The sequence below is a fragment of the Odontesthes bonariensis genome, chromosome 1 (assembly GCF_027942865.1).
Source record: "Odontesthes bonariensis isolate fOdoBon6 chromosome 1, fOdoBon6.hap1, whole genome shotgun sequence".
In the NCBI taxonomy this organism is placed as follows: Eukaryota; Metazoa; Chordata; class Actinopteri; order Atheriniformes; family Atherinopsidae; genus Odontesthes; species Odontesthes bonariensis.
The window spans coordinates 21,381,054-21,406,667 of record NC_134506.1 but is presented as its reverse complement, the minus strand read 5'-3'; the positions used below and the strand labels follow the sequence as shown (position 1 = coordinate 21,406,667).

The 25,614-nt window shown below is 39.8% G+C and overlaps 1 protein-coding gene across 6 annotated transcripts in view; it reads right to left on the bottom strand.

Annotated features, from left to right (window-relative positions):
* Positions 1-313: 313 nt before the first annotated feature.
* sox6 (SRY-box transcription factor 6) overlaps positions 314-25,614 on the bottom strand; it is a 130,587-nt gene continuing 105,286 nt past the window's right edge. For 5 of the 6 annotated variants that reach the window (XM_075459976.1, XM_075459990.1, XM_075459996.1 and 2 more), the window contains 6 exons: positions 24,027-24,207; positions 23,708-23,874; positions 13,535-13,640; positions 6,822-6,995; positions 5,724-5,940; positions 314-4,949 (listed from right to left, as the gene is read on the bottom strand). In XM_075459976.1, coding sequence (XP_075316091.1) covers positions 4,643-4,949; positions 5,724-5,940; positions 6,822-6,995; positions 13,535-13,640; positions 23,708-23,874; positions 24,027-24,207 — 1,152 coding nt within the window. In that variant the 3' untranslated portion in view covers positions 314-4,642. The remainder of the gene's footprint in view (positions 4,950-5,723; positions 5,941-6,821; positions 6,996-13,534; positions 13,641-23,707; positions 23,875-24,026; positions 24,208-25,614) is intronic. The other variant, XM_075460010.1, reaches the window with a different exon arrangement.

Genomic DNA, 25,614 nt, shown 5'->3' with positions numbered 1-25,614 from the left:
AAAAAAAATCAATTAACAATTTCTTTTTTTTTTCCTTTTAAAACTTTTTAAGCAGTAATACCCGCTAGCAAATAATTGACCTTTGTTCTGTATAAAGAAGAATGTGAACACAAATGTGATGGCAACAATTTTTTAACTTGAATTAAAAACTTTACATTGGACTGTACAAGATATTATGATAAACTATTTACATATTCAGACATAAACCTTTTTTTAAAAGCAGCAACAGACACTATGTATTTCATTTTCTCTATTAACAACCAAAACTTTACCTACGTACCTGCCTGGACGGGTGAAGGAGGGGAGAGGGGGGGGGGGGGGGGGGGGGGGGGGATTTCTATGCAGAAAATAGCTTCAGCCTGCCAGCAAATTCAAAACAATGGCTCCAGTGATAGAAGAGCCCCACACAGTGTTGCTTGAAAAGACAACTCTAAAAAGCAGAGTACCAAAGGCAACTAAAAATGTTGCCCTGAACAGCAAATTTTACACTTCTGAACAGCAGCTAGCATGTCAGTCCAGCATGTCAGTGAATTGTGCTGATTAAATTAACACAGAGAACATTCCCACCATATACATCACAAAGTTCAGACAGAAAAAAAAAAAAAAAATCAAATTACAGTAATGTTGAAACAGCATAGAAGCTTTTGTCCTCAGCTCATTCAAACCATCTGCACATCTTACAAGTGGAAAAAACAAGAGCAAATTGTGAGGGCTACATTTGCAGATGGCAGGACAGTCGTTGACTTGTTCATTAAACATTGGCAGCATGTAAAAAGATGGCCAAGTGAGAGTGAACTAAGAGAATGCACAATGTCTGTGCAGTTTGCCACATCAAAAGAAAAATAAATAGTTGCACACTCCCACATTAATAAAAGTAACATCACTTGTGTTTGAAACAGTCATTTGTAACAAAAAAAAAGAAAAAAAAGGACAGAATAAAAATAAAAACATCTTTGTTTAGTTTAATTATGTCAATTCAAGCTGTATGCATGCAGATATTTTCAGATATAATCTGCTTATGGGCAATTTGCCACATACAGCAGTCTACTAAACACAAAACACAAGTGTGGATACACAGCATACTGCTTAGATTGTGTTATGATTGGAAACAAATAGTTGAATTAATGTTTTCCATTAAGTGCTTATTGGTTGAATTAGTACCTTACTTGTTTATGAGTCTGACGAGGATTTTTTTTCTGTTGGTGTGTTGAATATTTTACTTCAGCAAGTGAGGTGTTTCTTTCTGTCTCGGGACTAAAACTGTTCTTTTCCAATAAGCAGAAAAATTCAGCATCTACATGAGGTACAGTGACTTGTCAGTTGTTAAAACATACCAAAATAAGAGAAAATAATAGAACAGGCAAGTGCATAACTTACCCTATGAACAAAAATATATTTACTATGTTATATTTACAATAAAATTCAAATGAGATGGTAAGTTCACTGAAAACAATTTTTTAGCTCCAATTTGTCACTTTTTTTTTTTTTTTTTTAATTTCTCTGATTGTCCACGTTGTTGTTTTACTGACAATTTTAGAGCCAGCAGTGGCTGATAATAAATACAATACGCTGATACTCTACAGTTTGAAATACAATATACAATGCACTGAAGTCTGGTGTTTAATGGCTCTCTGAGCCTGCTGTTGAAATTTCTGCTCACTTTCTTGTGCTGAGTCTCTCCCCAAGGCAGCCCTGAAGCTTAAACAAAGTGTTCATTCATCACACGTGTCTTTGCATAAATACACAAAATAAGTAGACAAACAAACAAAAAACAAAGACTCAAATCTGGTAACTGCGACAGCAAACCCATTTGAGTCCAGCCGGGGGAATTTTGTTCATTCATGGTGTTTTTCCTCAAACAGCTTCACATTAATCAGAATCGATAAAAATACAATTTATATCCAGTGCTTATAACACTTTTGAAACATTGTCTCTTTGTGAGTTTATGTTGTCATATTTTTTTTCTTTTTCTTTTTCCTTTTCTTTTTTTTTTCTGCTCTATAAGCACGGTCAAGTTTCAGTTTCACGAAGAGTCCTTTTTAACTACCAGCCCACTAAAGCAGTGTGGCATGGTCAGGAAACTATTTACAATCACATACAAAGCAATCTAATCACCAGCAAACAGGAGCAAAGAGTTTAAAAATACCAAACAGGTTGACTTGGAGGGAAATCCACATAGGTTTGTTCATCAAAAGTATCCTTAAATTGTTTTGTACCTCAAAATGAGAACAATGTAGAAATGATGCAATTAAAAAGAATAGAAAAGGAATTATCAATGAGGTGATTTAAAAAAACAAAAAAAAACATACATGAATTATGTATGAATGTTTCCAAAAGTTGAAATGATGCAGATCAGCACTGTATGGGTACTGACATTAAGAATACAGAAGATAAGAGTGCTACAGAGCTAGAAAGAGCCATCTGTACGAATAAGAGCCAGGAGAAAAATGCAGTGACCAGCAGTGGGGATCTTGACCAGTTAAAGCCAGTGACCAGCCATTCAGATCCTTCAAAAAGCTCTGCACTCTGCACTCTGCACAGGTTCAAGGGCAAGGGAGGGGAATAGCTGGACTCATGCATTAATAATGTTGTATTTCAGATGATACCCAGTCGTCAGTCATTTTAATAATCCCCCACAGCTTGATGTACTTGTTCCATCTGCTCGCCAGTGCCTGGTGATTGGGCCAGGGTGGGAGCCCTGTTGAAGCCTTGCTTCCAGCACTTTGATGAAGAGCACAATGAGGGACACACACCCCATTTTTATTGTTTTCCACCCTTCCCCACTGCTTTCTCCTTCTCTGAGCCAGATGGCGCCCCCTGGGTGCTGAGGTTGCCACAGACTGGGGTCAGAGCAGGGCATGGCAGGGAGGAGAGCCACTTAGACCTTCTACCCCATAGAGGATCTGAATCTCAACATCAAGGCCCTGACCGCCAAAGTTATTCTATCTAGCTGCAGTCTCCAGAAGGTCACCACAATTAGGATAGAGAATTTGTGTGCCCTGCTCTTGAATCACTGTATTTTGTTGTTTTTTTTATGTTAGAGATAAGAGTAATCCAAAAGCTGATTAAAGAATTAGAAATAGCAAAATAAGTTCAAAAGGTGACAGAGAATTTATGTGTGCACTAATGGAAATATTGGTGTTTTAAGACACCTTTGTCATATGTACATAATGAGGTAAACAGACACGACTTCAGCCTCTTCTCTTTGTAAGGGGATGTCCCAGCAAACTGTCACTCCTTTCAAGAGGACTTCGGTAATCATTGCATCAACCCGATGACTGTGCTGCACTTTAAGACTTCTTAGTGTTAGTTTAAGATTTACAATGTCTAAGAAAAATTACATTTTAAGACCTAAGACTTTAAACATGTCATCCAAATGGGGCTAAAGTGTTTAACAGAATGTACTGTGGCTTTACAACTACACATTGTACAAGATCAATTTAAGATTGTAATGCCACCAAAGCTGACTTTCGCTGCTGTTCAAATCCCACAGATTGGAGGCCTTTGGCCTTTTAGCATGCTGGCCTGATTACAATCACACTGATTAAGATCTTGGTGAATCAGGCTGGGTTGCAGGGTTGGAAATAAGTGAGGGATGCTGCAGTGTTCTGTTTGGATGGGGATCAGGAAATGAAAAGGCTGGCCTGTGTCATTGAAGATCACTGCATTGGCCTCCGTGGAATACAGCTACCATCACAACCTTCCATCCCCAGATGTAACATATTGTAACCTCCTGCAGAGTTTGCTGCCTCTGTGTTCCTGAGTTTCATTAGTTTATTCTATTCGGCTAAATTAAAGAAAGACTGGATAATGAAGCTGCATTAAGAGATGAAGAGATTGTCTAAGACTTACAAAGCCTCTCCCAAAGGACTTTACAGGTTTTAGAGACAACTTGAAATGTTTGGCACTTCCACACTGAAATATGCAGTTTTGTAAAAAAAAAAAAAAAAAAAAACAATCAATGAAAGAAACATAATAATATTAATAATAATAATAATTGTAATAGTAATAATAATAGTACTAATTTGAGTACCATCTGTACTAAATTGGAATTACTCCATGTTCATTTTTAGATATTTTGTAATGGTAATATTTTTTCTCTTGATTGAAAACATTCACAAGCTGTTGGCTGGCACACTATACCTGAGTGAGAATATTCTTCTCATCTTGAGCAGTTAGATAATGTAGCAAAATCATCAAATTGAGGAGGAAAATAAGGTAAGTGACTGTAACAATTATAAGTTCATATCAAATATTTAGTTTCAAGTTCTGTCTTTTGTTTTAGGAAATGAACTAATTGTGTATAATATGTTCATGATATCAATGAAAAAATAAACAATGATTAAAAAAAAACAACAAAAAAACAACAACAAAAAAAAACATGTATAAATTATCACAAGCAAACTGTGTCACACACTTGAAGAAACACTTAAGACCAAATAGCTTTTGAATCTGATGAAGCCACAGCAGCATGCTGACTTCGACATAATACGTTATTATGTTGGTTTTTTTCTTCTTTTTTTTTCTCAAAACATTATCAAACCTTTGCGGTACAGTTTTTGTTTTCTTTTGCCCTCTCTCAGATCAGACCAGCCCTCCGGGTGTCCTGTATGAGTGTTGTATCTCTTGGGTGAAAGAGGTTTCAGTTGGCGCTGACTGTCTCTTGTGTGTCATTTTCACTGCTATAGTCTGATTTGGGCTCATCCTCAAAATCTTCGTACATGTCCATCTCATCCTCGCCGTTCACCTGCGCGCTGTTGTTTGCCAGGGTATTGGGCTCTAGCTTCATGTTGTAGGTGCTCTGAATGACGGGAATGGATGGCTCAGGGCTCGCTGAGGCACTTGAGCACTCTGAAGTCATCTGAGGTGAGGGTGTGGTGGTCGCCATAGTTATGGCTCCAGGATAGACCATACTGGCGCTGGTGGTGATGGGAATCTGTGGTGGCTGCCTGGACAAGTGAAAAGGGGATACAACTATAATATATATATTTTTTATTTTTTATGCAAATTATACCTTAAAAAGTGCTACAGAGCTGATGGGATGAATGCTGAAAGTATTGTTTAGGGAAGTCTCTACACATGTCTAATCTTGAATACATTAGACTTTCTTTGTTGCAGCAGTTATTTAAGAGGAATGGATTAAGGCTTTCCAACAGTCTGCTTCCAGCCAGCAGCTCTGTGAAAATGATTTGGGAGAAGAGAGGTTTTCTTGACAGCTCCCGTTTTGAGCTGCTCAGAAACACTACCCAGTTTATTGGTGACATAAAACCAATACGCGGTTAGTGCAGCTCTTGTCTGCTGTTGCGCTGCATGATTGATACTCCAGCCACTGAAGCTTATGACTGACATGGGAACACCTGGAGAAGGGTTCTCCTGCTAACCACACACAGTAAATTAAAATGTTAAGCTTCAGACTGCTGCCCTCCAGGCTTCTGTAAGTGTACACTTACAGCTTATATCCTGTAATAATGTCTGCACTCTATGCTCCATTTGAAGACTGCTATTGTATAAAATTATCAAATCACAGCTATTGTAAAACTATTGATTTTTAAGTGGATGTCAAGCCCCTGTCTTAAAACCAATACAGTGGAGGTTAACTCAACACTCAATTTGGAAATGATGCTTTCAGCTTGTAAGAACAAGCTTCAGGCAGACGGAAGGCTACATTGTGTCTTAGAATTGTTACTGTGGTTAGATTGTGGCATTTGGGACAGTGCACGTACCCCACAGTGAAGAACTGCCTCATCTCTTGTCGCCGCGACCGCATCATCTGCTTGTACTCTCCAATGCGAAGCTTTTTTCCATCGATGATGCAGGTCCTCTTAGGCCGTGGCTTGTACTTGTAGTTTGGATACTTCTCTAAATGGAGCTTACTTAGACGAGCTTGCTCTTCGTAGTATGGCTGCTTGTCCTGGTTAGACATGGCCTTCCACCGAGAACCTGTACAGTTTTTTAAAAAGCAGTTTTACTCAGTGAGCAAGTGAAGATGCATATGGAGGACTCGATCTGAACACTTTTCGAGTATACACACACACACACACATATATATGTATGTATGTACAGACTATTTGCTTGGATTTATTGTCCATTCTACAGCAACCTCTTGATAGCTGTGCCTTTGCACATTATCTAAAAGGAGAGACATGCTTGTTCCTTACTGTTTGACAGTAAGGAACAACGAGCTGGTGTAGTAAATACTACTGCTGAAGTGAAGTGCACTACACTGGCATGGATGACAGCACTTTTAACAGCTCTGATGTATGGACTCCAGAGCTGAGGGGACAAGACCCATTTAGTCTCTGTCATTTTTCATGACAAACACTTATGGTAGTGATGGGCTATAAATCCATCTGTAGGCTGAGGTGAACTGACGCACACCCTCCCTCCTTCAGATAGCATCCGATATTTACACATCAGAGAGCAATAAAGCTTTTCAACTAAAACTGAAACTGCTTGATAAATCTGTAAGATATTAGAAAAATACAGGTTGATTAACATAATTTTACAGCAGGTGCTGTCTCACAGTTGCTGAACACTTCTTCACTATGTCATGCAACAGTGCCTGTTTCGAAAAATCTAACTTCATTTAACTTAGCACTTACACTTGCAAAGGTACCACTTTTTTTCTATTCAAACATTTGATCTTCAGTACACAAAGGCAAACACTGAGGGTTATGCAAAATGCTGCAGAAAATGAATTATTTCAATTTAGTTTACAACAAGTCCTGAACATTGGGAGATAATTTGTAGTTAAAAGAAAAGTAGCTGTTGTACAATCTTTGGTTGAACTACTGCAGTAGTTCTGATTTTGACGTCCTTACCCAAAATCTTGCTTATATTGGAGTTGTGCATGTCAGGGAAGGCCTGGAGGATCTTGCGCCGCTCATCTTTGGCCCACACCATGAATGCGTTCATTGGCCTTTTAATGTGGGGCTCGTTGCTGTTCCGTCCTCGGGCCTCCCTGAAGACTCGTGCCTCAGTAGATCCAGCGCCTCCTGTTGGCCAACAATAATAGGGTTGGGGTTTATCTGCAGAGCCATTGACTTCCTTGGACCCTGGAATAGCCAGAGCAGGAACAAGAAGAGAGAGCGAGGCAAGGCATTGATTAAATGACGAGCCAAGTTTGAACTCTCCTTCATCTACTGTCATTACTGCTATCATCATGAACATTGTTTCAGAGGGGGGCGGAGGGCTGACAGTATCCATCAATGCGGGGGGTACAAACCCTCTGAGAAGGGTAGGATCCTCTATTGAGTGGAAAATTTGACTTGACAGGATTATGTACTACAAAACTGAACACATGATCAGTTTTCAAGGGAGCTGTGCTAGCTTATTCTCAGGTCTGTCCAAATCTAGAGGAGGAAGATCTTTGGCAGTTAACTGTTTGTTTTATTGTTTACTGTTGTACTCGGGCATACACATTTTGACATTTAACTTGACAGTCTGTAAAAGGTGCCAACGTAAATTCTAAAGACATGAGGCAGTCTTTAAAATGAGAAAAAAGTTTAAAAAAACAACACTTATTAAAGCATTCTTCCAAAGATTGCTTTAACTCACATATACACAAATATATTATTTTCAATATTATTTTTTTATTTATTTTAGGTCCTCTGTCTCACTCTCCTCCTTCAAGAAGAGTACAAACACGCACACAAACAAACCAGACACACAGTAGCAAGTAGAGAGTGTTGCGATTCTGCAAAGAGCTGTTTCTCAATCAGGGCATTCACAATCAGCATAAGAGAGTTTCTCTCAGTATTAAACTGTACATCAGACTGATAATGATTTCTGTTTGCATGCGCATTTGCTTCCTTTTATATGTGAGATGTGAAAGAATTAAATAAAAGCAGTATGAATATTTAAACAAACAAAAACATGTTGATAAACAAGGCGTGAAAAATAAGACAAAAAAAGCCTTCCATATGCTACGATACATCTTTAATGATCTCAAATCTGGAAAAGAAAGCTTGGGATGACTCATGCATATTTCATCATCCACATGTGAAGCCTTCTCATTAGACCATTCCACTAGCAGCCTTGGCACATGTTACCTGGGGTTTGATTTCTATTATTATTTCAGTTGATAAACAAAATCAAAGTCTTAATGAGTAATGGAGGGCTGTACAGAGACATTAATTCCAAATCCACAGAAACATCACTCTGTGCTAATCACTGAAGATATTACTGCACCATTTTTAACCTCAAGACTTTGAGTGTCTCCTCTTCAAAAAAACATGTCTTGTTTTCAAAAACTACACAAGCTATTTTTAACTGTTGTAGGAGCAAAGTAGCACCTTCAGTATGACAGAGATGGATGTTGGTTTAAGTTGGTTCTGTGTTCACAGAGGATGTTTGAGATGCAGCTTCCTGCAAGTAAACACGTTTCTCTCAGTACACAGGCAACCCCAATAGTTTCGCTCACGTTTGACTCAAAAGGTCACATTTATGATATCTGCTTTCAAAAGGAAGCCCAATGAGAAATCTATTTTCATCTTGTGACAGTTCATCAGTTGCTGCTCAGAGAAATCAACTCTTGTTCTAGCAAGTGGGAGTGAGGACTCCATATGAACAAATGTAAGTCTTTTCCGAAAGTCTCCTCTCTCTTTTTGGCTAATGGGAAGGAGAAGAATAGAGGACGAAAGTATGTATAAAATGTCAAAATGCTGGATGAAAAAATACAGTAATACCTTCTCTCAATGATCAGATCCGTTTTCAGATCTTTAATTTTTGTGTGCGTGTGTTTTGATTTGGACATTTTGCATTTTCATTGCATATGATGACACAGATGCGCCAAGAAAAAGCTGAATCTCTATAACCTCTGCGGTTCTCTTAAACGCTGTGAGCACCATCTCTCTCTTTGCTTTTGTCTCCTGAAATACTACAGGCCCTAAAGCCATTATGAATTCAGAAATAATACACTACCTTTGCTGCCACCAAACCCCACAGTACGTTAATTTCATTTAGCATGCACTCACTGTACAGAATGAATTGATTTCACTTTGTTTGGTTTTGACAACCATGTTTATTGTGCAATGAAATGTGGTGTGGCGGAGGGCTGACAGTATCCATCAATGCGGGGCAATCTGCTGACTGCCGGGGCCAGATGAAGGTATTCATTAGCTCAGGAGCGCAGCGCTCACTCAGACACGACAGCCAGTGTCTGCACCCCGGGATCGCTTGCTATAATTTACGGCGCCTTTCGTGCCATTACTCTATCACTGACACTGATTCAGCAATTTATATACTGGTGTGCATGCGTACGGGCAGAGGTGATCTTCTTATGGGGAGGGGGGCAAAACAACTGCCTGCCATCACCGAGTGCCACATCCATAGTTAGCCAGGAAACCAGCCACGTGACTTGGTTCATTGGAGGGAATCCAGATGAGCCATGGTTTTTTACTTCACATGGTTGCGCACACAGAAAGGCATCTGTCTGCTCTGTCAGATGCTACAGAGAGCTGTAGACTTGGACAACAAGAGTATTACATCATATTAAGTTGTACTGAGGCAGGTGGGGTGGTCTTGGATATATAAAGAAAATAATAGAAATATCAATCTGACTCAGAATGAAAGCTGCCCCTGGGAAACCACCAGCCTGGCTCAGACATAAACCTTTGACCTGAAATAATGATTTGTCTTTATGGTAATGTCTCTGATTAGACTATGAACATTTAAACTAGACGGTTGAGAGGGTGGATTTCTATAATATAAGACCAGCCAAGGCTTCATATGTGGATAGATTTGCTCCCTCATTCAGCCCCTCTTATAGATATGACTTAATCAGAGGCATCCTGCGTATTAGCACAGCAAATTGCCTGAAACTGCAACATGCAATTCACCGCAATATTGTCTCCATATCTTCATTGAAAATCACGACACTGCTCTGACATTTTGCAAATGAGCATTAACTATTTCTTCCAGGAGGGCAGGACATTTAGGAACCAGTTAGTTAGGTGTGTGATTGTGTAAATAAAAACAGATGTTTAGCGGTGACAGGGCCAGGCCCCCTGGGTGGTAGCTGGGGAGAGAGAGAAACAGAGGGAGTGCTGCTTAATAGAATTTATTGTGATTCATGAGGCCCGCAGCTCAAGTGTGACAGAGCGATATGAGAACCCCCTTTTAATTTGTTTCTCCTGGAAACACTGGAGATGAGGAGCATGAATTACAGTGTGAATGAAAGATTGTGTGTGTGTGTGTGGGGGAATAAAAAATGAAAAGAAAAAATGAACAACAAGGAAGCAGAAGAAAGGCAGGGAATTAGAGAGAGAATGTAGTGAGGCCCCAAAGTCAATCGCACCTGTGAGCTACAGGCTCAGACTCGACCGTGTACCAAGCCAGAGGGTAGCGCTGCCCCAGCTGCCCCCTCTCCTCCTCTTTTTCTCCTCTTTACTCATCTTTGTTCTGTCGTCAGACATATTCTGTCACACAGGAATCCGCTCAAGAGGATGAGCCTCAGTGAGCAGGCAACAATTACACAAACCTGCCAAGCACTCCCTTTTGGGATCAAACCTAACACCTCTGACTGAAGGCATTTACTGTTGACAATGAAGCTTCTCCCTCAGAGCAGGATCAGGCGAGATTAATGGGTATAGACGGACAGAACATAGCGCTCAGTGGCCCTGCTCTAGCCTGAGCCTCATGGCATGCTAATTAAACCATTACAAATTACAAGTGATATATATAAGCCCTGTTATAGCATGTCATGTCTTTTTTTCCTTTTTTTTTGTTGTCCAGTTTGGATTATTTGAGTATTTTGACCCTGAGTGATAGTGTGCGGGTGCGTGAATGTCAGAACTTGGGAACAAATAGCCAGCTTGTTTTAACTTGCAGGCTGCAGAATTATTTAAGTCTGTTTTAGCAACTCTTATGGATTTAGCAGAAAGGTGAAGGCTTATCTTTCACAACTTGCCAGCTTCACTCAAGCAAAAGGAGAAACATGCACAGACAAAAAGCACACAAACATATTATTTTTCCAACTTTGGGTAAAATAAGATTTTGCCTATTAAAAAAAACAACTTTCTCGTTTATTGTTTTGACCTAATCAGCTTGTAGCTGTGACTTTATAAATATTTATTTGTGAGCCTCCACATATAAGGTTCCTTTAAGGGAACAATAAAAGCCTAAACTTGGTTCCCACAGCCTCACGAGGAGAAAAAAAAAGAAGCCTCATAACAGCTCTGAGCTACTGATGTTAGGAAACTCTTCAGTGATCCGTCACAACAATGCAACACTTCTGTTCTTCTCTTCTTATTCCATGAGGACTTTGTTAAAGAGTGTTCTTGACAGAGGCATTGATTTTATCTCATTGGGCATCTATATTAATTCTGTTTCCTGCCTCCTCACATCTCTCAACAGCCTCTGTTCTCTATAGACCCTCAGTGATGGGGGAGGTTTAGACAAACACGCAACCTCTGCTGTATGACCACTCCACATGGGAATAAATAAGGGGCCTGGGTGGCATGTGGTCATGTTTTCATCAGAGCTTAGAAAGACCTAATAAATTGGTAGCTGAAGTGTGTTTTGCTGATAACTTTATTAAATTATAAAAATCCTATCCGCTGCTATTCCTCTACATTTTTTTTTCAGTTGGGGGCATTTGGACTTTGGTTGCTGCATGCTTTGCAAATATTAGCTCAAGAAATCCTAAAGCTTTCTGTGAACTCTGGGGATAACAGACGTTGGTTGTACACTATGCATGCTCAATGTGGCTTCTCTCTGTTCTGGAGGGAAAGCTACTACACACCAAGGGGCTTTCACACCCTATGTATGGAATGGGAGGTACACCCAGTAATTTTCCTTTTCAGGAAACACCAAAGTATATACACTGTATTCTGGGAGAAAGTGTGTTACAGACGTTTCTAAAGTTGTTTCCCTCCTTCTGTGATAAAATGTTCTCAACAGCTAATTGAATTACAGTTTATTTCCGGTAAAATATCTGAGTTAAGTACGTTTTAATGAGACACATTTGTGACATGTACTCATTGTTTCATGTAAATGAAAATAACTTAAAAGGCAGAAAATTTGACATTTGAAAGGACCGAACCTGCCCAGTTTTAACCCTGATATACCTTTGATCTTTAAAGGTCAAGTGCTCTCTGGGCTATTGATATAAAAAAGAACACAAAAAAGCTGCAAGTATATTGTATGTGTCTATAAAACAAGGAATACCAAGAAGCTATGCCTCCATTGGCTCAAGGAGAAGATCCTTACAAGGATTTCAAAAGTAAACATGTTCTGAAACGAGTAAACACTTTGTGATTCACATCTTAAAATCTTGCTTCATCATTCAACTGTATGCATCTTCTTGCTGGTGTTGGTTACAGAGACATACTCATATATTTGTGGTGTAAGAGAAGAAATGCAAACTGTGTGGTTTGACTTATGTGCACTGCCCTGTCTCCCAGTCTACCCCCCCTGGGAAGAGGACCTCTGCCCTCTTCTAACCTCTGCCTGCTCCTAATCCATAGCCCACTGGGAACACTGATGCGAGGCGTCTGGCGCAAGTCTTTCCCTCGGTCCTGAGCAGGACTTAAAAGGACACGACTGCCCTGGTGTGCCGCTCTTTTTTTGTCCTGACTCCACGGTAGCCACAGAAGGAGGGTTCCCACTGGGAGAATGAGTGCTGGAATCACATCTGTCCAAGGGTGGGATGGGATCTTCTGCTGCGGCTCACATGGGAACATGTCAATGAATCCACTAAATGCACCTCTTATTCTCATCCTCAGGATTGGGTGTGATGTGAAACTACACATGCTTTTCAAAAGAGGAATTTGCTTTGGAGTTGGTAAACAAATATCTTTATGGGAAAGTTTTTTTTTTTTTTTTTTTTTTTTTCCTAAAAATTGAATCTGAACCAATTATGCTGAAGCACACCAACCATTCTAAATCTCCAGGGAAAGTTAAAAATGCTGATGGGTGACATTGTCCTGAGAAATATCTATTCCTCTGACTCTTTGAGGGATCAAAGATGAGTCAGAAACAAGACATGCCATGGAAACTGCCACAAATATTTATGCCTGACAAACATTGGTTCACTAAAATCTTCTTTGCTCCTGTGTAGGAGCCAGCACCACAAAAGCAGATGACGCTTTGTCACATTGGTGTAATCAGAATTTTCTCCGCTGTGCGTGGGACCTCAAACAAGCACAACAGCAACAGGAGTCAAGCTTGGAAAAAAGCCAGCTTTGTCCTCAGGCACCCTTGTTCTTCGCTCACCTACCTGTGAAAACCTCAGAGCAACGGCTCATTTCAAATGGCATTCAACCCAAGCCCCAAGTTTCTCTTACACACACCTACAAGTTTCTGCACACAGTCAACCAACCGCTCTGCATCTAATACTCAGACAAATCGGCTCATGGAGTACTGCAGTACTTTTGTTCTCAAAGTGTAGGATTAGTTTTGAGTGTCCACCCTACATTGTGAATACCAGAGCACAAAAGTAAAACTGCTTCAATTAAAAAGAAAAAGAAAATGAAGTTTGCAATCATGTCTAACAATTTTTTTTTAAAAACAAGAGACCAAAAAATGACTTTACCATCTAGATCCTCAGGCCTGGTGAGGTCAATAACTCTGTGGCCAATCTTTCCTTCTTCTCCCAGTTTGCCGAGGTGGTGCCCGATGCTGTCAAAATGTGCCCTCTCCTACAGGAAAACACAAACAGTCAGGTAAACGAACAAGCACATGTTCACATTTTTACAATGAAAGAAAATTGTAAAAGTAACCCCATCTGGAATTTGAACATCCAAGAGAAAAAGAAGTGTCTTTGATAAATGCAGGTTGTTTTGAAGAGCTGCTCTTTTGACATGAGCGAGATGTAGCTTTTTCCTCATCTCTCTATTCAGCAGCAGATATAATGGATGACAGGAGGCAGAGAGACAGTAAGGGCCAGGGGTGCCGTAAATAGATTTACAGAAAGATACTTTGTGATCCCAAGCACACAATGGGGCCATGGCCCTCTTTGCAGTGCTCAGATTTTCCTCTGTAATCTTCTCCTTACAACCTGCCTTCCAGTCTACAGCGCCCAGAGCTCAGCGCCCATCATTTATTCAGAGTTCATGCATTGGAGAACACACCGTGTTTTGCGGTTTGTCATGTTGCTTTGTGCTCAGATTAAACTTGGCATCATGTTGTACTTGATGCACAATGAAACCCTGTCATTCAGCACTCTGTGACAATATTAAATGTCATGTCCGTGTGCATTTACAGAATAAAATAACAGCTTTCGGGGGGCCTCTGAATAGTTGCTGCACATTACACTTAATGTATTATGCAAGGAGAGAGTGCCGACTGCTGCTGGCTCCATTGTTGAATGACCTACTTCCTCAGTGAATACACAGGGCATTAGCAAAGGGCTGTCTTCCTCTAAAGACTCAACTAGGAGATGGACACTTTGACTCTGCATGATACAAATAATCTCCACCCCCCCATCCCCACCACCACCCTTGGTTTTGCCCGGATGACACTAAAAGCAGGCATGTTGCCACCATTCTGAATAAAGCATTTGTTTACTCCCAGGGTGTATGTTCAATCTCTGCCAAAGATGTACTGTCTGCGTTTACCTCTGCCTCTTTTCTTTATTCACAAGCCTATCACCTGCAGTATGAAAAGACACTCATGTACAGTCCCTATACAATACTAACAGCTCCCCAGCCACACATACTGACACCAACCCACACGTTAATCTTTGAGTCCTACCTTTGTAATACATTGTGCTGTTTTGGGTTTTTTTACCTCTCAGAGAAGTTTTTCAACAAATAAGAACAAATCAAAAATCAGTCAGCAGACCTAATGGTTGTGACAAAAAAAAATGGTAGTTTATGGCTAAATTTGATTTATGCTTTTCCTGATGAATAAAACCTTGTTGACAAGAATAACCAGAATAAATTACAGTGCATTTTGATGAAAAGAAGAAAAAAGGAAAATTTTAAGTATGTTCTTTCTCTTTTGTGTGACTTTTTTTCTTGAGGGGGGGGGGGGGTTACAAATATGACAAGATGAAGGATGAAGATACTTCAAGCCCATTTGAGGCCTTTCACAGTATTTTGATTTTCCTCATGCTTTTATTTATTCAAAAACTATTCCTCAAAAGAAAGGACTGCAATTTACCATCATACTTGAAGGAGCACTCATTATTTATGACCAGCTGAGTGATTCTGATATACAATTAAACACTACCTGCTTATGGCCTGTGATTAGAGGCTGTCTATCTGATGGCCCTTTGCTTACTTAAGTGTTTTCTAATTATGACATATGTGGTGGTCCCTGCTGGGCAAGAGGACACTTTGTAAAGAGAAGATGGAGTATGGTGCCTTTCACGGTGTCACGTTTTGTGGAAAGCGACACATGCGCTAACATGCACGCACGCGTATGCAGAGCAGAATCCATCACCCAGCCACATTATTGCTCTTAATGAAAGAAGCCAGCAGCGTGATGACAAAGTGACTGAAGTGCGATTAGCTGGATGGTGCTGCTTCAGATCCTTCCTGGACAGTCCAGGAAGAAGACACAACGTTCTTCGGTGCTGTATGTCTGTAATAAAGTAGTCTTCCCATCCCTTTTCTGCACATCGTTGGCCCCTCTTGATCAATCAAGTCCTTTTATAAACTCATGATCATTAAGCATCATGTTGGGCTGAGAAGGAGCGAGAACAGGGACCATCCATCAATGAATTTCATTAATAAGTAGTGTAGTGTTGAACTTCTTTCTCCACCACACTAAGTCATATGATCAGTGAGGATCAGCACATTAGACAGCTTAGAGTAACACTGAATGAAACTCCTGTTTGAGGATTCTTTGAGGTTGCTTCACTTCATCTCACACAGGAAATATTTTGGGGGGGTGGGGGGGTGTTATAGGACGCCCATACATTTTTCAAAGAAGCCAGCACTTTGCATACTACAATATGATGGTCTAATTACACTAAGTATTGCTTTCCTGTTATGCTAATTAGTATCAGACTATCAGCCCAATATGGTACCACAAATTTTCATAAAATTTTATCTACTGAGCTTAATATACTTATTGGTTATAAGTTTGTTAATTTATATCTGTGAGTTAGAAATATAGTTGATATTAGGGCCATAAATTATCTGCACTGCACCAGGGTTTTGTTTTAGGGTTTGAAAATATTCAGTGAACTAATGCTTCTTTACTGCCCACGCATCAAGTGCTGTGATAAATTAATGGCAGTTTTATTATTTTATAGTGTCATTAAATTTTTACTGATCACTCTGACACAGAGGAGTAGCAAAGGACATGCAGTATCTGGGGAAGCTAGGCATACAGCCATGAGAAGAGACAGGGACTGGGAAAAAAAACAGTGTATGGCAGATATAAAAAGGTATTTATAATGCACACTTCATGGGGATAGCAAGAGCGAGACGTACTGAAAATTAATTCTGCTAAACGCTGAAAGAAAAGGCACTTAGCCAAAGATGACATGAGCAGAAATCAAGGCTGGTCAAACAAAGTAAAGATAAAGAAACAGGAAACAAAAGATGTAAGAGTACACATTATTTCCCTCCCACTCGGACCACAACTGCTGGCAAGCTGCCGTTCCCGCCCCTAAATGACTTCAGCATGCAGCTCTCCACACCACAAGTAAAATTACAGCAGTGCACTCTGAGATATGGTGGAAGACCGCCACCCACAATAATCTCATCTGCCCTGCCTGTGCAGTCTTTTGTCTTTAAAGTTTGGTAAGAGATGAATTCTTGTTCACTTACACATAACTTCAGATGACCAATGTAGCTGTAACTCACAGAGGAAGAGGATCAAGTAGGAATAGGAAAGATAACAGAATCTGTGGAACTTCTTGGGCGAGGTATCCCAAAAGGGCCCTTGTCAATGCTGTAAGGAAAGCTTTAATCTAGCTGGCCACAGAACATGTGCCGGAGGCTGCCTGCGCTGCCCACAGGGTGTATTCTGGGTAGAGGCGGGTGGCGGACAGCCCTGTGTATTGTGCCTGCTCCTGCCCTGTATTTAGGCAACACACTGCCAATCCTGACACTCCTTCACTCTTTCCTTTGTAAATAGCTTGAGGCTATATGGTAGCAATATGGCCTGAGATTGTTCAGATCTACACTGACGGATAACTTAGACTGCAGTTTAGAGTCCGCTCATTTTTCTAAGTTTAACCTATCTTACACTAGAAGATTTTAGAGTTTTCATCTATCATTCAAAACTGATGCAACACCACAGCAGAAACATTTCATGTACTGTTAGTAATGATTTGTCTAAATCTAAAACATAACTTATGAAAGACCTCAGACAAGATGAAGAAAGCCTTAACTGTACCCAGCAGTGGTGAATGCAGCGGTGTTGAAATGCTTTCTCTCAGTAACCTCAGTAAATACGTTGATGAATCTTTGTGTGAAGACAAAACTGTTTAATAGCAACTTTTAAATTTTGTGTGATCATCAAAAACATAATAAACAAAGTTTTTTGGTTCCATGCGGAAAAGTGTTAAGGTGAACTGAATGATGCAGAGAGAATTCAAACTTGCATGTTTGTTCATCAAAATGCTTTGAGATCAGTCTTGATCTACTTTATTTCTTCAACCAAAAATACCACTCTGTAACTTCAAGTCTTATAATGTGGTTAGTTTTTAGTCTTAAATGTATGTATACATCTGACAGCATTTACTGCAGTACTTTGTTAGATCTTTGAACTATCATCTATTTTCCTTGATATTGGAAATTATATCATTGCTTATGTTTAAGATTTTACGATTGAAGCCTTTAACAGCTGCTGGACCCTAACAGCCACTTACATCTGATTATGTGCAGAACTGGCTCTTGTTATATCACACACCTGGTATGTGGTAGGTTGGAGGCACTGGTTCAGACCACAATGCAAGGCTTTGTGTATCGAGTGTCAGTCATCACTGTGGTCTGTAGCTCTTGAGTGAAGACTCTGAGGGTCTCAGACTAAACCCCTCAACAATCTGTCCCAGTCCTGATGGAAACAAAGACTCTACTTTAACGTGGCTACAGCTTCTCACAGCTGAGCGCCTCTTCTGTTTTGTATTTTTATTGTAACCAGTTGCAATGTTATTTATAAGTCTGCAGCTTTCCAGTAGTTTTTGGTAGTTTGAACCATTTAAATGTTAAGTACATCCAGCCATGCGGCGAACCCGCAGGTCCTTTAATGCAGGCTGTTGCTCTCTTTTTATCCATGGCTGTTCCTTTGCTAAGGCTAATGCGCACAGCAGCAGAATCAACAGTAGCAGCCACAAAAGGCTGGCATCTGTTCTAACATCGCACAGAGCAAAGATGGAAAGCCATTTCAGTCCCATTTGTTCTGCCAGGGCATCACCTCATTTGTTTAAAACAGAGGTAAGAAAGGCCTTTAATTAAATTAAGATGCTCATATATATATATATATATATATATATATATATATATATATATATACACACACATATATATGTGTGTGTGTGAGCAAGCTAACCTTTTTCTGGGCTTTGTGCCAATCTAATTTCTAGTTTGTTGTTTGTTTTTAATAAAAAAGAAAAAGATGTGCCATCAGTATAAACGATAAATTGCTTTTTTTTGGGGATAAAACCCACAAAATGTGACCCTTCAGTGTAACTTGAAATGTTCACTTTGGGACATGCTTTGGACATTGCTGTGGCTACTTTGGAACATGTTGTGGACATACATAGTATACATGTGGCCAAATGTAAAATTTGGCCACATTTATGGGTGTGCACTCATAAATTGTAACGTGTATCATATCAGTCCACTTCAAAGCTGTAACAAAATTCTGACACAGTATTCAGTTATATTTTACTCGTTTGCCCAGATCATTTGTGTTGACAACACATGCTTTTACGAGCTTACAGTTCTCAATAATACAGAAAACTTCAATGCTTCTTCCAGGGAATGAAGTTGGGCTTAAGCCCTCAGATATATCAAACCCTCAGGAGTGCAAACAGCGGGATATTAGAAACTGCAGCACCACCAAAACCCCCTCTCAAATGTGGACAAAACCTCAGGTCTTGTTGGACACTGGAGCAATTATGTTCCAACAAGCAACAATACCAGAGACTTATAAATGGTCCTTTGTTGCCCATTCTTTTCCTCATCCTTTGTTGTGTGTGCCTTGTGGCGAGTGCGGCATCACAGGTTTTAGTCACTCAGGCCAACTGCATTTCTGAACAACTACAGCAGGCAAAATTTTCACCATGTTAAAAGACAACAGGAGAAGATAATGGAGCCAAATGACCCTCCAAAGATGTGGTTTTGATGTCTGAGGTGAGAGAGCAAAAGATTTGACTTGGGACAGAAGCCTACACTCACACAGACACACTTTATCCGAAGTGTTACTTTATTTTTTTATTCTTTTGGCAAACGTGAACAAGTGGACATAGCATTAATGTAAGCAATCTTCACAATAGCACTTGCTGGCTACAGCCAGTGTCTGGGAGCTGAACATAATCTAATTTGGATGGGCAAACCCTTGTATGCCAAGGATTTACACTGCAGCCAAAATGCCTTGGTTTGCAATTTCCAAGACAGCAGCCGAAAAGGAGCAGAAAATTGCTTCCAGGCCTGCAAAGCAGACAAGATTATATTCAAAGTCTTTGTGAGGGCTTTGCCTGAATAGAGCCCTGGCATCACATGCGCACACACACGCACACACACGCACACACACGCGCACACACGCACACACACACACACAGAGGAGGAACAGTATAAGCACTACAACCAATAGGTTAGGAGTCTGCATTTTGTGGAGCACAAGTGTAAGCTCCATTTGAATATTTACAGCCTGAGCTTTGGGATACGAGAAATGGACAATTGTTGTCATCAATACTGAGGAAAGAAGACGTTGTGGGGCAGAAAGGGCAGTTCAATAGGTTAATACGCTGACCTTTCCCCTTTTGATTCCAGTTAGGGACTTGTCAGCAGAGGAATATATCTTATCTCACACAACTTCCAGGACATCACATATGCTGCATTTTGAGAACTAAGAAGCTGATGCATTGATGTAGAAATGTGCTTTTACTGACTAATCAGGGATAAACAAAACAGCCTAAGCTAATGCTAAATGGGCCAAAAAAGACTACAGAGTTCATCAGATGATTGGTCCAAAAAGTGATCACTTTCATCTGTTTCTTTCTTTGCTGTTTTTATTTTCTTCCTGACCTGTCACACTGTATGTCACATGAGTCAAAAAAGTACTTACATATGAGTACACAACAGGGAAGCTGTAAGGTTGCAATATAAAATGAAAGTTGTTTTCTATTGTTATTCAGGGAACAATTACAGAAGCTGAAAATTTAATTAGCACTCTACTGTGTGGCAATGCTCTATGAGAAATACAACCACTCATTAATTAGCAGTTTACAGGCAGTTAAAGTATTGGTTCAAGGCCTGGATGTACCTGTTACGTGGGCTTGCATTGCAGCTAAAACTAAAATTTCTGTCAGTGACAAAACAATTTAACAAGCATTCATTCTCCTTAACTTTTTGCCTAATGTGCCAACTTATATTGAAATTCTAGATTTATGTTATTCAATTACACAGGTTTTTCATGTTTGAACACAATGAGTCACATGGGATATTTGAAAATATTTGCCTTTTGTTTTTCAGAAAAATATGGCAATGGAACTGATATAACTTTATATATATATATATATATATATATATATATATATATATATATATATATATATATATATATAGATAGATAGATAGATAGATATAGATATATAAAAAACTGAATTTATATAACTAATGAAAATACATTGCTTAAATGTAAAACGTTTTTTTTTCTTGCTGAGCCAGTGGAAATCTATTAGCAGAAAGCTCTCCATCTCTGACCTACTGGCTATATATTCTAATAGGCCATAAATGTTGATGACAAGGCAGCAACATACTGTAGCTGAATCTCTGCATGCACCATCTGAGTGAAAACAAGTAGACACAGATGCTTGTTATTTATTCACCCATGACCCTGAAAAACAGCATGTCCAGTTATAGCTGCAGTGCATAATAGAGGGAAACAATTCAAATGGTTACAAATGGGCTCAGATGCACTGTACAGTATATGACTGTAGGCATACTGGTGTATTCTAGGTAAAAGCTTCCACTGGGTGAGGAGGAGATTGTAAATAATGAAACAAAGTAATTGCCCTCCACAGACAATAATACCTTTAGATAAATATTTCAAAAGGGCAAATTGCAGAAGGGTTGTAAAAGGTTTCATTGTACTGATGGGATATAGTAAAAACAGACAAATAAAAAGACAAGCAAGAAAATCCGCTTTTGTAAAGCATGAATATTTCACATGTCCTCAGGTTAAAGGCTTGTATACTGTTAAACAGAGTCTGATCTATCCCGTCTTTTCCTAGGTCAATGGCCAGGAAGGGAGGGAAGGGGAGCGAGAGTCATAGTGACAAAGGTTAGTGAGGAACGCATTGTACTGTTCAGATACACTTTGTATGAAAAGATGAATTGATCCATCTGTAGGCAGCACTTAGACCCACTCCTCTGCCCGGTCATTACAGTGGGATAAATCAATATTTAATATCCCCTCTAACAGCCACACTGAATGATCTTAACCTCTCCTTAATCCCATTTATGTTACCTTTACAGAATCTTCTTCTTGTAAGCTCTCACTATGATAAACTTCCAAACAAGAGACTTGGAAGGGAGCTATTAAAAACCACGCCATATTTATGTCAGGTGAGGTGCTTTCTTAAAATATTAATATTATGAAACTGACTAAAGTGAAAGCTTTTATCTGCGGCGTTCAATGCTTTCTATTCTGTTGGCTTGTTGTATCAGCAAAAGACTCCCTCACCTCTCTCATTTTACAGCTGAATTACAACTTACTGTTCTTTATTGCAGTCAAAGGATGAAGATGATGGGGCAATTCTTTTAGCTGACTTGATGAAGCTTGGCTTTAATGTTCAAACCACCCTAATAGGAACTGTGTCACTGAAACTAACAAGTGACAATAGCTCACTATGATTTGCACAAGCCAGAGAGTCAAACGCCAGCTTGGTTAAAGTGTCATTCAAAGAGACTGATTTTGTAATAAAAATAGAAACACATTACCTGAAGTGATGCTGTTTCGTCTATGGATAAGTAGGTCTTCTCAAGAGACACACAAAGGTATGAGGGAAGGATCTGAAGGGCTTTAAATGACTATGATTATTTGGTGGTGCCTCATTTTGTGTTGTCAATACTTTGGTTCCTTTATTCTCCTTATTTCATAAATTATTTTTCAATTTATGGCCCTTTTATGGACACTTGATATTCACTTACTCTGCCCACCCACAAACATTCACGCACACACAGACACACTTGCACAGTTTCTCTCTCCTTAGGTGGCAAACACAAACAAAAGGTAGATTACAGGTGAGGAGTGACTGATTCATTCAAGCACATCTCTTTAGAAAAGGAAAAAAAGGCATTCTTCCTCTCTGAGATGATGGCTTGAACACTGGCTGAACAAAGATTGAGTCCAAAATTCACAGAAAACAAACAGAATTCCACAAAAGAGTAAGCAGGGAGTAAAAAAGGCGTTAAGCTCTACTTACGAAGGACAATGAAGCTGTAGGTGTGCTGAATGTGGAAAATCGTATTGTTTAGTTACTTCTGTCATGTCATAGCAGATTAGACTGCATGGTTGACCACAGACACACCTTAGTTGAGAGGTAAGGAGGCAGCTGTACCAACTCTTGGGACTGACAATGAAAAAAACATGTTTGCACGCGCATGCTAAAAGCTTGTGTTTGCTAAAAAAGACCTACAACACCTACAAAATGAATAAATCAGAAAAAAAAGCTTAGAATTTATTTTTGAGCAAGGTCGCGTGGCTGTTTGTTAGTACAATAATGGAAAAATAGACTGATTCCTTATTGTAAAGGTCTTTTTTTTCTGGCTTTTGCAAGTGCGAGAGATGCTTCATCTCTGTCCTCTCATTGGGCTGCACTGATTTATTTACTTCACTTCAGTAAGAGCATAGTTGATTGCCACCTGGAAAGACAGTTATCACCAAATTAGAGAGAAATCAAAATAGATATTCATTGACTTTTTTACATATACATTGACCTAGTTGAGAGTGTTGGTTGAAAGTGTCAGGTGCTGAAATATTAATGAGCATCGCTCCCAGTTTCTGCCTGCTCCTCACAGCCAACTGGCAACGTGGCATCAAGCTGAAGAGAGGAGGACAGCTTTTTTCTTTCCTTGATTGACTCATCGATTGAAGATATTTTTAAAGGGAATCCCTGGGAGTGTGTGCTCCTGGTACAAAGCAGCCCCATCCCGTGTCAGGGGACGGAGAGGACTGCGAGTTGGCTTTAATTGGGCAGACTTCAGAGTCTTCTTAACCCACACCGGGCACTGCCATGGCCTGTTACGGCCCTCACACCATCATCAACAACGCAGAAGCCTCGAAAAATCCACACACAAACATATTCTTGCTAATTTGAGTAAATATACATGTGCATGCTAAATTATGCCAGCTCTTATCAATACGACCACCCTGGACGTGGATTAAAGAAAATTATTAGTCTTAAGAATTACTGCTGTATCAAAATGTTCCACTTTCATGAATAGTTTCTCCCCTTCACTTCTTTCAAGGAGAGCTGAAAGTTCTTGTGGTGAACTGCTCATTTCTTGCTTTATGGAAAAATCTTGCAATGGAGAAGACCTGAAACAGGAAGACAAGACTTAACGATTCTAGTTCTAACCTTGTCAGCTCTGCAATTGTTAAGGCCCACTGAACTAATGCCCTGCTGGTGGTGTTGCAACTGCTCCCTCTGGATCTGCTCCCTCATTTTCCGAGCCTCCTGGATGGCCTTCATCACTGTGTCCTGGTCCCCGAACAGGGCAGTCGAGTTCAAGCTGGACAGAATATCTAGACACAGAGAGAGCAAATTTTGTTTGCTAGAACATACAGAGCCATCAAGAAAAATCATGTATTTGTGACATGTGCTGTACCACATTGCAAAGCTTTACAATATCGTATTGACGTATGTGAGTAAGTGTGGAGACACTGTGAAGTCTTACCAAGAGATGAGCCCCGGCCCAGGCCTCCTCCAAGCGGGCTGGGGATACCACCCTTGCCAATGAGACTATTAGGACTGCTTTTACTGCCGAGGAACAAGTTTTGTGTCGGGGATGTGGGAGATTTGACCATTTCTGTCATCTTTGGCCGAGCAGACAGGTTGAGAGGCTGTGTTCCCTCCTCCTACGGCAGCAGAGACAGGAGTATGAAAGAAGACAGATGTGAATGGGTCCCCCCTCCCTTTCCTGGAGCAGCTCCGGATTCCCAGACAGCACAGTTCTTCTCTGTTTCTGGTTAATTATAGGATCCCTATCCAGACCCACACCTCCTCCTTGATTCCTCCTCTTTCTGCCTTTCTCCCCTTCTCTTCTTTCTTCTCTTCTCTACACAACTCCTCTGCGATCATCCTCACAGTTGCCCAGCGCCTTTGTTCACACTAATTAAAGCAGATTCTGTCTCTCTGTACATCTTCATCTGTTCTGCCTCTCCTCCTCCCTGCTCCCAGTGTCTGCACTCTGGTTCGAAGAATAAATAATGACCAGATAACGGCGGTGGCAATGATCAAAGACAGCTGTTCCATTCATCAGATGTCGACTTACATTATCTACTTCATTAACTTGTTTTCTAATTTCATTCCTCATTTGTGCATACTCTGTTTTATCATATGCTTTGATATGGCTATTTCCAAAAAAAAATATTAAGTGCAGCGAGGCTCTTAGATGAGGTCAAAGGAGTATGCATTTGTTTTGAGCTGTATTTGCTGGGCTCGTTGCAGCCTTTTAAAACCTGTTACTTCTTTTAGATGAAGAACACTTTTCTAAATGCTGCCATTCTCAACCTGTTGTCTACTGGCACCAAATATGTTCTACTAATGGGAGCTAGAGACTGATGTAAAAAAAAATATTTGAATTGATTTATGGTCTAATTTATAATAGATATTTTTAATAAAAAACTTTTAGTATTTCATAGTATGATAGTATGATAATGCTATTTGAAAAACAACCCAAGATAATGGTCAAACAACCCTATAAGCAAAATATATACATTAGATTATCTTAAATACAATAAATGCTGAATGACTGTGGGAAACAATGCAAACATTTACATCCCAGAAGAGGAATTTAACCTTACACAGGATAAATCTCCCTGTGTACCCAGCATAATGAGGTCTCATGCTATCAGTTATAGTATTTTTCAGAGCCCAAGTGTCTCCTTATCCAAACATATGGCTCAAGCATAGACTGCCCCAAGGCCTTGTTATTACTGTGCCAATAACAGTTTGTCATGTCAGTGAAGCTGAAAACAGACAAACAAAACTGAAGGCAATCGGATTCTACTGGAGTGTGGACAGAATTGGGAAGATGCCAGTGCATGTTTGCCATCTATCTATTCATGTATAATTAATTTATCTAAAGACCTTCATTTTGTTGTATTTCACAATATCTATAATATTTCCACTTGATTTGGGGTTTTGTTCATATTAGGCCGATTGGCATTAATCTACTCTGATAAATGGATTATTTTTCTTGTATGATGAAATTAGTGTTGAGTCAGTTTGATGGAAATTCAAGGAGGCAAAGGACCTGGATG